The 15,256-nt window shown below is 32.4% G+C and overlaps 1 protein-coding gene across 1 annotated transcript; it reads right to left on the reverse strand.

The window, feature by feature from the left end:
- Nucleotides 1–4,252: 4,252 nt before the first annotated feature.
- LOC133200119 (monocarboxylate transporter 12-like) lies at nt 4,253–14,399 on the reverse strand. Its single transcript, XM_061335868.1, has 3 exons — nt 14,267–14,399; nt 5,838–7,851; nt 4,253–4,514 (listed from the first exon to the last, which is right to left on the reverse strand). Exons 2-3 carry the CDS (start codon nt 7,669–7,671, stop codon nt 4,282–4,284), a joined length of 2,067 nt encoding a protein of 688 aa, XP_061191852.1. The 5' UTR covers nt 7,672–7,851; nt 14,267–14,399; the 3' UTR covers nt 4,253–4,281.
- Nucleotides 14,400–15,256: the final 857 nt, after the last annotated feature.

Genomic DNA, 15,256 nt, shown 5'->3' on the forward strand with positions numbered 1-15,256 from the left:
AAAAAGTGCAGATGTAAAAAAAAAACAACCATGTATTAGTTTTAGAGCATTTCAATAATTTATTGTAAAAATAAATAATTAAAAGGCTATACAACTAATACATGCATCTCTAACTGACACTTATATTCAACATACCAACATAACAAATCACTTTTCCTCCATTTCCCAAGGAAATTATTATTGATTAAATAAACAAATAACAGGGAATTACACAAAACATAACATACTACCGGTAAGCTTAGTTTTTGGTAAAATTGGCAAACTAGCAAAACCGATGTATAACAGTCTAGAAAAAATCAGTTCATGTGCAAGGTATTATAAATACAGAGACATTGATAACATGACATTTTAATACTACACTAATTCAATGACTGGCCTATATATTTGCTGAAAATAGAGATAAGACTTCATAAATGTCAACTGAAAAAGTCTACTCAAAGCGACACTGCATATTCTTATCTTAAAATCAAGAATTTTAACAATATGAAGAAATCAAAATATGTGCATCATTTTTTTTTACATACCATATGTCATATCATTATGATAATTTAGATTGTAACTCCAATGATTAGAATATATTTAAATACAGCACTTTCTAGGGGGAAACACATATAAAATGTACTCATCAAAGTGGCCTTCAATTGAACAGTCAGACACTTTCAAAACTTTCAACATTAGGTTGATAGCAATCAAGTATTATAAAGTCGAAAAATGAGTTTTCTACAGCACCTCCCCCTATGCCAGGTATCACTATACAATCAGTCAGGAGTCTACCCCTCCCAAGTCTGGTTGGAGGTTTCTCACAGTGACAGCTGATTTCATTAGAAAAGTTTTTTTGAGCCTTTCACTATACAGTAAAACATGTGCCTGGGACTGACAATTTTGCTTCATTATAAACCTAATTCATTACATCCTTTAAGTTCACAATACTTTTTTTCAACATGGAGAAGGAAAATCACTTTGCTATAAGCATACTTCATTATGTGTTCACTATAGCATGAATTCATTATAAACCTGTTTATTATAAGTGTGTTTCACTGTATACTGTAAGCTCAAATCACAGGTCACTGTCTGCAGCTTCTGAGCAATGAACAAGTATTAAGTAATGTACTAAAACATGCTTCAGAATGAAAAATAAAAAAAATGGTGCAATAAATTCTTTTGTCATAATTTACAGCATCTAGGTGATTGTTGTTCACAACTTGGCATTCACACAATGCAAAATTCTTGTTACATAATAAAATGTCAGTTTTAGAACCTAGTATGTTATATCATATAGTCATACAATAAACAGATTCTTGATATTCTAAAATCACCAGATGTGCATATAGCATTTTAAATCAATATTCTGTAGCCAAAATTTGGTTAAAATACAGTATTAGTTAGGACTGCTGATCTGTAATGGTTACAAGGACCTGCTGCATAACCACCATTATACTGTCATTACTTGCTCTTTAAGTAAGTACCAAACAGGCTGCTCAATAAAAATACATGTAAATAAAAAATGTTCAGTGGGATTAGGTTTTCCTTTAAGCATTGTAATGGATTTTATTTCACGGCTCTGTGATTTCTCATGCAGATGGGTAAGACGAAACTGTGAAACTTACACTGTAGCATTCACAAGAAATTAATATGGGTAAAAAATGTAAACTATAAATTGAGCAAACTGAGAAAAAAGAAGATTTTCATTTAAAAAAAAACAACAACAAAATATTAGAATAACGTATGTGCAAATCAGTGGTGTGTAAAGTATGGTGTGTTTGAAAATATATTAAAAAAGTATTCCGAGGAGACAGCTAGTACATGCAGTTAATAATAGACTGAAAATAAAAAAATAGTGGTGGGGGCACTTTCTAGGAAACAGGCACTATTAAGGTATACACTGTATATGCTACTGCTTTAAATATATATATATTCACAGAATTCCTAACATTACGTAAGAAAACATAATAATATTTGAAAAATAATGAAGGCAAAATATTGTTCTTAGACCAAACACACAAAAGTATTATTTGCACTGTCGATTATTTTCATGCTAGAAATTCTTGCAATTATTGAGAAACATGTGGTCACAATTAATACTATGTAAATAATTTAGCAGCCTGATTGTTTGCCAAATGCATGTTGTTGCAATACAAACATCAAACAATATAGCCTATATATATATATATATATATATATATATATATATATATATATATATATATATATATATATATATATATATATATACCCTCACATACTGCTGTATATCATAATATAAATTTCAAAGCTAAGAAAGCATGCAAATGTTGATTTATGAAGGTATGAAATTTTATCAAAATTCTGCTTTATAATTAGACTTTAAACTGAAGTGATGTTAAATTTTTTTTCTCTCTTTCTCTTCTACAGAAAACAAAATTAATAATCCAGGACATACACAAAGACACAACATCTATAAATAACTATTCCTTGTTAAAAAACTAACAATTATCAACAGTACAAAACATAGTATGTACTGGCCATTAAAAAATACAAGTTCCCTGTATAGCCTAGACGAAAAACAACATAAAAATTAAAGTTATTTAACAATAATGAATCATTCTGCACACAATACATTTATTATGACAGATATTAACAGATAAAACACAATGATGAAATTGATATTTTAACACTATAAATCGATTGTTTAGGGTACAAACTTCAGAGGCAAGCTGTACTAAATGTTATAAAAACTGTGTCAACACTCAAGTGATGTTACAAACTACTTAAAAAAAAGAGTGTTGAAGGATTATGACACTGGCATGTAAATGATGTTAATTTCCTTAAACAGTATACACATAAACATTTATAACACACCAAATATTACCAAATGAGGAATATTAAAGTAAGGTACTTAGGAGTGCAGAATATAAGTATAAGTATATATATAATATATATATATATAATGTTGACAAAATATGTGCACCAATATTTTAATATATAACAAATAATGTTATTCATAAATGTATTATGCTAGCAGTATACAAGAGCTGTAATAGGCAAATACAAACTGTGCTTCTCATATTTAAAATGTTTTAAGATCATTCAGTTTGTCAACAATTTGGCAATACATGTATCAGGAATATTTATCTGAAAATCATAAATAAGATAAATAAACATAAAATTAGATAATCATTAATCATGTTATAAAACTCATGTAAAATTTTTCATTAAGGCAAAAATCAAAAGCCAACTCAAAATGAAAAGAAACAAAAAAAAAGCAAAATATAAACCAATGGAAAAGAATGGCAAGTTGTCATTGTAAAGCATTATACAGAGATGATTGCAAACTAATGAAAATAAAATGTAAAACATAGGTAATTGGAGATAAAGAGGTCACCTCAACAAATGTTGTCTTTAAGTAAGGCAAAGTCCCACACTAAACTAATAATATAGTAGTGTGCATCCCTAGATGCAACATTTATACAATTTTGGTCTGATAGGGCATGCAGTTACTTGGGAATGGACTTATCTAAAAACTTTAAACTAGTCATTCATCCAGAAAATGTAAGTCAAATCCAGCATCTGAAGCAAGTTTGAGTGTGTTCGTCCCTTGATGCACCATCCATGCAAGTTTGGTTCAGATAGGTCATACAGTTTCTTGGCAATGGACCTGCTCCAAAAACTTTAACCTGATCACTCATCCAGAAAATGAAGGTCAGATCCAGCATCCAAAGCAAGTCAAGTAGTGTGCATCCTTAGATGTATCATCCATGCAAGTTGAATCAACATTGAACTTATATTTACTTGGAAATGAGATCTGCTCTAAAAACTTTAACCTGGTCACTCATCCAGAAAATGTAGGTCAGATCCAGCATCCGCAGCAAGTCCAGTAGTGTGCATCCTTAGATTTATCATCCATGCAAGTTTGGTCAATATAGTTACTTGGAAATGAGATCTGCTCCAAAAACTTTAACCTGCTCCAAAAGCATTAACCTGCTTCAAGAACATTAACCCGGTCATTCTTTAGATGAAATTGCAGCATCTGAGACCTTGACTGGTACTATGAAACACACTAGAAGCATCCTCCATGCATCTCTGATAGATATAAGGCATAGAAGTTCACAAAAAGAAATCTGCTCCAAAAACTTTAACCTGGGACGCTGACGCCGAGGGTATTACATAAGCCCCCCCCCCCCCCCCAACTTCATTGAGGTGAGCTAAAAATAGCTATTTTTGTAATAAAATGATTTTCACATAGGCTTTCAAAACAAAATCAACTTCGAATACATTTTTCACAATATTAATTCACAAAAGAAATTATACACATGTTTCAGCATTTGAAGTGACCAAGTTTCTCTGACAATCGGCATTATCCACCAGGATTTCTCGCTGTTTGGGAGTTCTACTGCTGACGTATGGTTTCTTTTTAATGAAAGACTTCAAGCATTTTCCTATTGGTACAAAGATCAGTAGGACACCAGACAATGCAATAAAAATTCCTCCCGCCAAAAATGTATGATCATAGGAGCCTGACATGTCATACAGAAAACCTGTAATCAGAAATAAAGAGTTTCAATCACAGATAAACCTATACAGTCAAACTTGTCTAACCCAAATGGTGTGTATTAAGAAAACTTGCATATTAAAATGAAAATTGTAGTACCTTTTGGTAAATTTAATCATTTAAAATCTCATCTAATCCAGAATGTTGTCTAGTCTGGAAAAATTCTTTTGAATCAGTGGTGTCCTGATTAGACAAGTATTGGGACTTTCAATAATATTGAAGTGAAGAGGTGAATTTATCCATTTGAAGAGGCATTTAGAATTATATCCAATAATTTATTTACCGGTAGCCAATTATGAAATTTGGAGCAACAATTTCAATCATTGAAACGATGATGAATTGCCTCCCGTTAGCCCTTTATTAGAAGCCCCGAGTTTTACAGTACATGCATATATGTTGAATACCAAGGATATATCAAGTGTGTTTATTTCAAACAGCATTACAAATACCATTCTAAAGATTGATATTTTGCATCCTCAAATATCTCTTTTTTCCTCAGCCCCAGGAAGTTTTTTGCAAGGTTTCATTTTAATTCTAATTAGTTCATCAATTCATTCATGATATGACAAATGCTACTTAGATGACTAAAAAATCAGTCACATTACAGCTATTTATCATATGATTAGATTTTTTGTCATTTTATTTTTTTTATTTCAAGAAAAAAAAAAAATCATGTTACTTTCATCCCAGTCCATATCATGGCACATAGAATTAAATCAACATCATGATAGCTAATTGATCCATGGTTATGGACAATGTATCTATCTAAAAGAAAACAAGTGTTTCAATGCTGCTAAGGGTATTTGTCAAACATCAACTTATTACAATTTCTTTCATAAAAATGCCTTTAAAATTCAATCAGATAAATTACCAGGTAATCCCATGTTTGAAGGGATTCTAGTCAAATTGATAAAGGTGTGGCAGGCAGACAGGTTTCATCGCCGGTGGACAGATAGCTCAGTTGGTAGAGTACCTGAATGGGTGGAGATTCAGGGGGCCCAGGTTCGAATCCTGGTCTGGTTCATCACATTTTTCTCCTCTCTGGTTACAAAGGTGTGATATGATTTTTGATGCAGCCTTATGCTTACAACTTGGATGCATGACTTTGAGTTAACATTACGCCATATTTAAATGTATACCTCCCAATTCTGTATGGGAGACATAATTGAAATTCAGAAATGCTTAAAGCTTAATTGAATACTGCTTTCAGTATTCTGTGAGAGTTGGTATTCATGGGTTTCTTTCACTGATAAGAATAAATGGAATTTAATTGGTTCCTGAAAGAAAATAATAGAAGCATTTAACTTACCAGCCACAGGAGGTCCTATAATATTGGCTAATCCCTGCATCATCATGGTTAGTCCATAGGAATTAGTCAGCTTATCAATCCCAACAATTTCCACCAGAATCACAGTACTCAATGCATAGTTGGCACTGATAAAGAATCCAAATAGTCCTGCAATTATACACAGTGGTATGAAAGACATGAACCATGGCACAACCATCACAGCTAACCCTGAGAACATGATGGACACTCCATAGAGCAAAGTCAGATCTATATTCTTATCCCCTATAAACCCATACATAATCTGCCCAAAGGTATTCACAATTCCAAGGGCTGAGATAATGAAAGCTGGATTTTCTATTCCCTCTTCTTTAGCAATGTCATTCAAAAACACATATGGAACATCATACCAGAAGTACAAGATGAAGTTGGATACCACAAACAGAAGAAAGGAAGGATTTTTCATGATTTTGAAATCAAACATCAACTTGAACATTTTCTTGATGTGTTTGGATAATCTCAGGAGCCTTGGTATAGGAAAACAGTCATCATCTTCTTCATCGGAACTGTCATCTAATATCTCTAGGTGTAGTTCTGGACAACTCCTAGATCTGATCTGTGGAGTTGATGTAAATTTTGTCAAACTCCTTCTATAGAAAAGGTCTTTTCTGTACAGTGGATAATATTGCATAATTGTCTGTGGGGAAGGGTTTTTCTTCTGGGAGCTAGGCTTTTTCTTGTGTCTTTTCTGTACCACTTGATCTACAACATTCCCATCTTCATCAGCAAAGACAATATGTTCATCACTTGTGACCATTAGTTGGTTGCTAGGTGATATGTCTGGATAAGATGTATTATTTTTTGTGTTCTCTGCATCCAAGTTTTGAAAGTATTGCTTCAGGATATGCTGCAAGTTGCTGCCATTTTTTCTTATGTCACTTAACATCTCAATTGGAATATTTCTGGATTTCTTTATAAATGTAGGAAGTTGTACCTGAGAGTGACTAAGCTGCTCTATCTGAGCTAAATCTTCTGTTTCACTATCCGAACTCAGCTCATCTGAATTACTGACATGACGACTGCGATTGTGCAGACTAGCTTTTGAAATCGTTCTTGACATATTTTCAAATTTTTCTAAATTTCTTCTCCATTCTTCCATAGGAGTAAATTCCAGAGGTCTCATAAGGGCTCCACAAACGACCAAATTTAAAGTCACGCCACTAAGAATGACAAAAGATCCTCTCCATCCATACTCTTCAATGAGGAACTCTAAAAATGGAGCAAATGCAAATGTACCAATTCCAGACCCACATACAGATAACCCAGTGGCCAAGGATCGTTTCTTCTCAAAATAGTAGGCCACAATGACCAGTGAATTAACATACCCAATAGAGAGCCCAAATCCTGCAACGAAACCAAAAGTAAAACAGATAAGGCCAATGGAATCCACAAAGGCACTAGCCAAGACTCCAACACTTGTGATCAATCCTCCAAGAATCTGGGCTTTTCTGCATCCTAATTTAGTTACAATGGCACTGGCTATAGGTCCACAAACCAGAGGGATTCCATAAAATAAGGATGCAATAATAGAGGTAACACCTTTACTCTGTCCGAAAACATCCGACAGCTCCGTAAAAAGTACACCAAATGATAATGTCAGTCCATCACTTATCACCATAACAAAGAAAGCACTGAGGACGATTACCCATCCATAACCCCCATCTGGAGCAGGGGGCATTGAAATGGAGGAGTCACTTGATGAGGAAGATCCTTCAGATGAGGAAGCAGTATTGGAAGACACACTACTCCTGGATTCATGACGCTTTCTTGATACTTGATCTTGCTCCTGTTCAAGCATTTTTTAGTTAAAAGGCTCTCAAGATAAAGGTTATTGCTATTGAAAAATTCTGCTAGGCTGATTGAAAATATAGAGGAAAAGCACAGTTTAGTCATTGGTCGATGCAGATGTAGAATGCTCTGGACACAGAGAGTATAATCCCATAAATGACCAGCCATATGATTCCAATGTGGGAATATTCTGCAAAATGAAATAAGAATTATTATTATGTCACATTATATCTAGAGAATTACCTGTTCATAAAACTGACCTTAAAATCTTTCCACAGCCTTGGAGTAATGCTAAGTTTTAAGCTTTGTTCTTTAATATTAAGTAAGTCTGCAGAGCTAAAAGTAGATAATGGAGACATCTACCAGTGTCAGCACATTTAACTGTGTGGAGAATTAAAGGACAGACTTAACAATTAATTGTTGATTTTGTCTTTTAAACTTACCAATACTAAGAAGTTAAACATATTCAGATCCTAGTTTTTCAACTGACAAATGGTTTCAAATATTTTGATATACTTTATATTAAATTTTATAAAGGGAAAAGAGGTTGCAGTTGCTGATTACACTAGCTGCCATCAATATTCAAAGGAAATGTCATTTAAACTGTGCACAGTGACCTGACAACAGAACTAAGGCTTACACATCAAGTGTTTTCATAATCCCTTTTAAAATCAAAGGTAACGCCAATAGTACAATATGCCCTTAATTAATCAATAAAATCAATTTCATTTCAAAGTTTCAAGGCCTATACCTCTTCATGTAGTGAATTAGAAGATTTAAAAGTAAAAAGACCATGAAAAGAATTTTTAGGGAAATCTAATAAAACAAAAATGAACGCACATGTCGAGGAAGAAAATTATGTACACTGTCACACGAGATGTTTTTAAATTTGAAAAATATGTTTTCAAAGAAGGAAATCAAAGAACTAAAAACCAACTAAAAATATTTTAATACTTTCATTAATTTAGCACAAATCTGTTTGGCATACAGTTTCCACATCCCATGTCTAAATAAATAAAACAAGAAGTCTGTGAGCCAATGTTCACTAATAAAACCACTGCTCTGATGTGAATACACAAGTTCAGTTATGGACAGACACAGTGATAATCAGGAAATTGACATCAGATTTGTACAAGAATGAATCCAAACATATGGCATGCCTAAACAATGAGTGTGTTAAAATTTCAAGCACCTGCAATGAGTAGTTGCTGAGAAAACTGTGACCAAAATTTGTTATGTATGGTATGGACAGACACACAGATAAACAGGAAGTTGACATTGGATTTGTACAAAAATGAATCCCACTACCTGGTATATGGCATACCTAAACAAAGAGTGTGCTAAAATTTCAAGCATCTCCAATGAGTAGTTGCTGAGAAAACTGCGACCAAAATTTGTTACAGACAGACACACAGACAGACAGACAAACAAGGGTAAAACAGTATATCCCCCTCATCTTCGGAGCGGGGGTATAAAAACTTAACTGCCCAAACTTGAAAATCCTATTTTGTAGGGGTGGAGGTGGGGTGGGGGCCTTACAGCAGCAAAAAGGGAGGATGTTTACTACAGCAAAAGACCATACTCATAAAAAAGTGAGGGGAGGGGCCTTTCATTTGAGCTATCTTGAATCCCCTTCAACCAAGATTGCTTTGTGGTAAGTTTTGTTGAAAATAGCACAGTGGTTCTGAAGAAGAATTCAAAAATGTAAAAAGGCAGACAGATGGACAACAAACTTTGATCAGAACTTTCATCTCAGGTAAGCTAAAACGGGTGAAATCTCAACTAAGCATAGTAATGAAGGATCTCAAAATCATGCTTGTCAATTTGTCATAAAACCAGTATTCATTTTAATTAACAACATGCAAAGATGCCACACTTAAAGAAAATTTACAATTTTCCTCTTTTTCATTTTAATTTCATCAAATTCTAGATAAACTGCTTACTAAATGGAAAACACATGCTTTAGAGTACAAGCTAGCCTATCATTGAATTTTCTCCTTTCAAATATCAGAGACATCTAACCATGTTAAATATCACAATAATTAACCTACTCAAATTTATCTCTCATTTAGATGTAAAGATAAAATGATGAAGACCTCTGAATAACAAACCTTGTAATGGTTAACCATTACATGAAATCCCACCATTGAGAAATGGAATCACGTTTCATCTTCAAGTTAAGCACTGGAAATTCTATCCTAACTATAGGACACGGATTAACCTTTAATTTGCACTGATCTGATTTACAAGAGTTTTTATTACAGAACTACAATATTAAAAGAATTCGTTCATCTCTGAAGCTTAGATAAGCTTACATTTTATCAGTATCTGATGTTAAGGATATTGGCAATTGTTCTAGATCACCCACAGAGAAAATATACATGTCATCAATAGAGGATAAAATTAAAACAAGCAGGATGTTGTTATAATCAAGCAATAATCATGATGCAATAACCATCATCAAAGACAGAATGCTGCAAAGTTCAAAACAGCGATGACCATTCGATATTTGACATGCATGTACCGGTAATGATGATAAATAATATTATAATTTTATATGTATATATATAAGCTTATATGATATAGTAAAGGTAATCGATTACAAAATCTGTAATCCGTTAGTCCAAAAAATAAAAAATAAAAATGAAATGTGTATTTTTGAACACAATTTCAAAATTTCATATCAAATTTTTTTAAAAGATGAATAAATAAACCCTGATCCTTGATGCTATGGTTTTGAAGTATCTAATTAATAAGCTAATTAAAGATAATTAAGGTTCTCCTGGTATTGATATAATTGCAGCAATTGGTCAGTTTGTGAAATGTTAGTTACTGTTTAAACAGCGCATCAGTGCTCAGCCTATCCTTAATTTCTTAATGAGTGGAAAATAATGAAATCACTTTCGGGTACTGTAAATGTTATAGTGAACCTGCTTTCAATGCGTATCTTACCCAGTGTACCAAGTATACTTTGCGTTTGTCAATCAAATAAGATTTTCAACTAAAATATGTAATTTATCAATCGTTCTGATGATAGCGACAATACAAGATGCGACAAGGTATGACTTGAGAAGTTTTTTTCATATGTTCTTGATATATATCAGACATGTTTCATATTTTTTTAAATATAGAAATTATATTCATAATTGTATGTTTAAACATAATCAGAATATTACTGATGACTTTCCTAGTTATTTGTGTATATCAATACAAATAAACCTTACTTGAGGAAAAAAAAAACTACTGGTATATGTATCTATTAAGAATACCAATCCATATGTATTTTGCTAAGATTAACCAGTTAATTGGTTGGATCATTATGTGCGGTTAATCGATTGGCAATTTTGTAATTGATTGCCATCCCAAATATATATATATATAATTATATTATATATATATATATATATATATATATATATATATATATATATATATATATATATATATATATATATATATATACCGGTATATATAAATTTAAACAACAATTTAGAGCCTACAGCCTACACTACCTCAAAAAGTTTCCATATAAGTTTCAGCTATCCTGATCCAGTGGTTCTTGAGAAGATTTTTAAAGATTTTTCCTATGTATCTTAATGTAAAACTTCAATCAATCCCCCACCCTATCCCCAGAGGCCATAATTTAAAAAATTTAGAATGTACACTACCTCAGGGAGCTTCCACTTAAGTTTCAGCTTTCCTGGTTCAGTGGTTCTTGAGAAGAACATTTTTGAGGATGTTTCCTATGTATTTCAATGTATAACTTTGATTCACTATTGTGGCCCCACCTTACCCTGGAGGCCATGATTTGAGAATCTACTCTATCATAGAAAACTTCCACCCTAACCCCAGGGGCCATGATTTGAACAATTTAGAATCTACACTACCACGGAAAGCTTCCACATAAGTTTCAGCAATTTCATGGTTGATGACATTGTTGCAAACCACAGCCAAACTGTACGATCCTCTCCCATTCTGGCCGTGGTTGAACGAGATGAGAATATTTTGTAGCTCATTAAAATATTGACCAATGCGAGTAAAGCATAGTTGGAAAATGAAGTTTGACGCGACCTTTCAATACCCAATCACAGTATACGAAACATGTCTTGTATACTGTTGATGTCAATTGTTGATTTCAATTGCGATGAAAACAAATATTGTCACTGGCTGAACATGATGTCACAATATAGAGGCGTGAATATTCAAGATTATTATGCCTCTACTGTTATTACTCTATATAAAATTAATACCACAACTGTCTATTTCCCTGAGAAGATACTATATCCCTCATCGGAGGACTACTCCCTGAAAAATCGGAGCTACTCCCTGGGACTACTCCCTAATGAATATTTATTAATAATTTTAACCAATTAAAATGAACAGTGGGCGGAGCGTTCAAGGAATCTCGGGTCTGTGACGTAATGTTATTAGCAATGTAACTATGACATCAAAACATTTTGACATGTAATGTCAAAATCATACTGGAATTCTAGCAAAATGAAGACAACGATAATCCTTCAAAGTGTCAGTGAAATTATTTTATATTTTCTAATAATTTTATTTTCCTCGGTATTGATGCGTTAGTTATCTTACAATATTTTTAATCACATGCATTTGTGATTATTTAAATGCCTCTATATTGTTTTAAAAAATGTCCGAGTCTCTAGTTTAACATCCCATGATTGTTTCGGTATAATAAAACAGTTATGGAATGGGTACTCGGGAAATATCAAATCTATGGTTCCCCTCGGCAGGAAACTATTTCCCTCGGCGGCTTTGTTGCCTCCCTTGGGGAACCATAAATTTGCTATTTCCCTCTTACCCATTCCAGAACTGTATATTATGACACTTTTTGTGATCAAGCAGCCATGGGTAGGAGAGAGCTATATGCGGACTTCGGACGGTGGCTTGAGACGATTGGTTGATGAAGAAGAAAAACAAAGTAAATGAAAATATTATTAAGTGAATTAAAACCATAACTTTTTAAAGAATCTTTACTACCACTGGTACAACATGCTAATTTTATTTTGAATTATAAACATAAAAACATTTAGCCTTTTAAAAGTCTGTTTTCATAAGGGCAATCTTGGATGAGTGAAATCTGATGGATGAATGAAAACTTTATAATTCACACCATTTAAACTTTAGTAGTTTTTTCAAACATCACAGAAGTATGCTATTGATTTATGTTCCTGTCTCTACTGACTTAAAATTTATTTTTAGACTTTAAAGGCCTTAAAAAGGAAATATATGTCAATAAGGGAGCTTAGATACATGTAGGTCTTCTATACACTTCTAATAATCAAACTGATAAGAGTAGACTAGAGACATAAATTACAAATGTTATTTATGTCCCTGGGTAGACATACTCAAGGCTTTCAAAAAGATTAGAAACAGAAAGTACTCTTACAAAAATAGGAGGTACCTTGTAGAAGCAATTTTTTATTAAATCAAATTTTGTTATCAATGTTGAAATTTTTAAAAAAAATGTTATAAAATTTTTCTCCATCAAATATTTTTGCCAGTTCAGTCATGACTTCACTCAGGTAAAAGTACAGGGTAGCGGCAGATTTTGAAAGGTCTGCATCCTGATCTGCTTGCATTGCAAAGCTAAAAGTTAGATAGATCAGTAAAAGTTACATTTATTTATTTGTTGTTTTACATTTTTATCACAACTGCAGCCCTGCACTTTTTAGTTCCCCCAGTAATTATCCTCTTACTTGATAATGTATCATCTCTTTTGGGTATCACTATGTTTGATATATTTTGCAATGAACTCTTTTTCAATATATTTACATTTGCAAATGTTTTCTTTCATATAACGCTATTAAAAGCAACGCGTATCTATATCCGTATAAACACGGGTTCCTCACGTCATAAATGTTTCAACGTAATTTCTCGGTGATGTCATAAAGGGTCAACGCGCAATCAATAGATCAAACTTAAAATTGTGCCGTTGAATTTGAAAAATAAAACATTTCATGCGTTAAAGATTATAATCAGGCAAATATAAATATGAATAAGTCACAAATGTAAATATAAGTAATAAGGTATCATTTTAAAACATCTACCGGGATATATTCCGATAGATGTTTAAAAATGACACCTTATTTCTTAATTGTCAAGTCATAATTGCATTGGAAATCTATACATATAACACGTTATATAATATGTAAATATTGTCTCCCAATATCATATTGATGTAAAAGAGATAACTGTCACATGGACAGAAATTAAAAAAATATGCATTTATTGATTGCACAGACTAAAAAGAAACATCTCCAAAATGAAATGAATCTGATGCTCTGTTATTTTCATTAAAAATTTTCATAACTCTGCATATTAAAAATAGTTTTCGCATATCGGCCTAATTATTGAATAATTCAACCAGGTAAGATACTTTTGCTTAGCAACCTTCTGAACAGCAGTATCAGTTTATCATGGGACTGTTTAACTTTAAGGACATAATTTTTTCTTCATGGTTCAAATCAGCTGTTCATTGTTGACAAAAGCAAAGACAGTTATAAATAGCAATCAATCAACCGTGCAGTTACTGTGCTCCAAATAATACACTGGGATTGAACGAAAAAAAAAAAAAAACTTACCCCATGTCACCTCAGAGAACGTCACATTAAACAGCGTGTGTTACAAGAACTGTCCTTTAGAAAAATTTGGCTCTGTGAAAGTGGTTTCTGTGCAGAACGTTGGAGATTCAGCCTCTTTGCGCAGACAGTAACCTTTTGACCTATCGTTGAAATTATTAGAGTTATTCCCCTTTGCGAATTAGTGCACTTTATAAAAAGACGGTTTATGTATGTTTTCAATATTTCACATTCTATTATATATTAACCAAATAATAATAATACTATAAAAAAAAATCACAGGAGCAGAGACAGAACAGATAATTTATGTCAATAAATCTTTAATCATTTTTTTTTCATTATTTATATTGTCATATTTTCTTTTATTTATTTGTATTTTCATTTTTGCACTTGTAGCTAAAAATGTCCTACTCAGCCCTAATTATTCTTTGTACTCTCTCTCCACTTTTTTTTTTTTTTTAAATTTTTTTTTTAATTTTTATTCATTTATTTATTATTTATTTATTATTTTATTTTATTATTTTTATTTATTTATTTTTATTTTTTTAATTATTTTTTAATTATCTTTTTATTTTTTTATTTTTATTTATTTATTTATTTATTTATTTTTTTTTGGTGCTTGGCATGGAATCACAACCAAGGGACGACTATTTGGTTGTGAAAGGGGAGCAGATTTTGGAAATTTGCCCTCAGAAATGTTGAATACTGAAAAATAAATAATCCGTCCTCCACTGGATAATCTGTCATTGCCTGGTGGTTACCCCCCCCCCCCCCCCACACACAATAGAGTTTAAGAGTTTGATAGCTATCCCTTTTTTTTTTTTTTTTGCTCGTTAAACTTTTTTCAGTGAATAAGATAATAAATGATCTGTCCCTTATAAATCTGGAAATAAATAATCTCTTCTTCACTGGCATGAAAATAAATTAATAATCTGACTCGACACCCCCCCCCCTCCTCAATCAGAATCAATGGTCGTCCCCTTAGCAAGTGCC

Source organism: Saccostrea echinata, unplaced genomic scaffold (assembly GCF_033153115.1).
Source record: "Saccostrea echinata isolate AGI-Se365-2 ecotype Australia unplaced genomic scaffold, CSIRO_AGI_Sech_v1 ptg000037l, whole genome shotgun sequence".
NCBI classification, from domain to species: domain Eukaryota; kingdom Metazoa; phylum Mollusca; class Bivalvia; order Ostreida; family Ostreidae; genus Saccostrea; species Saccostrea echinata.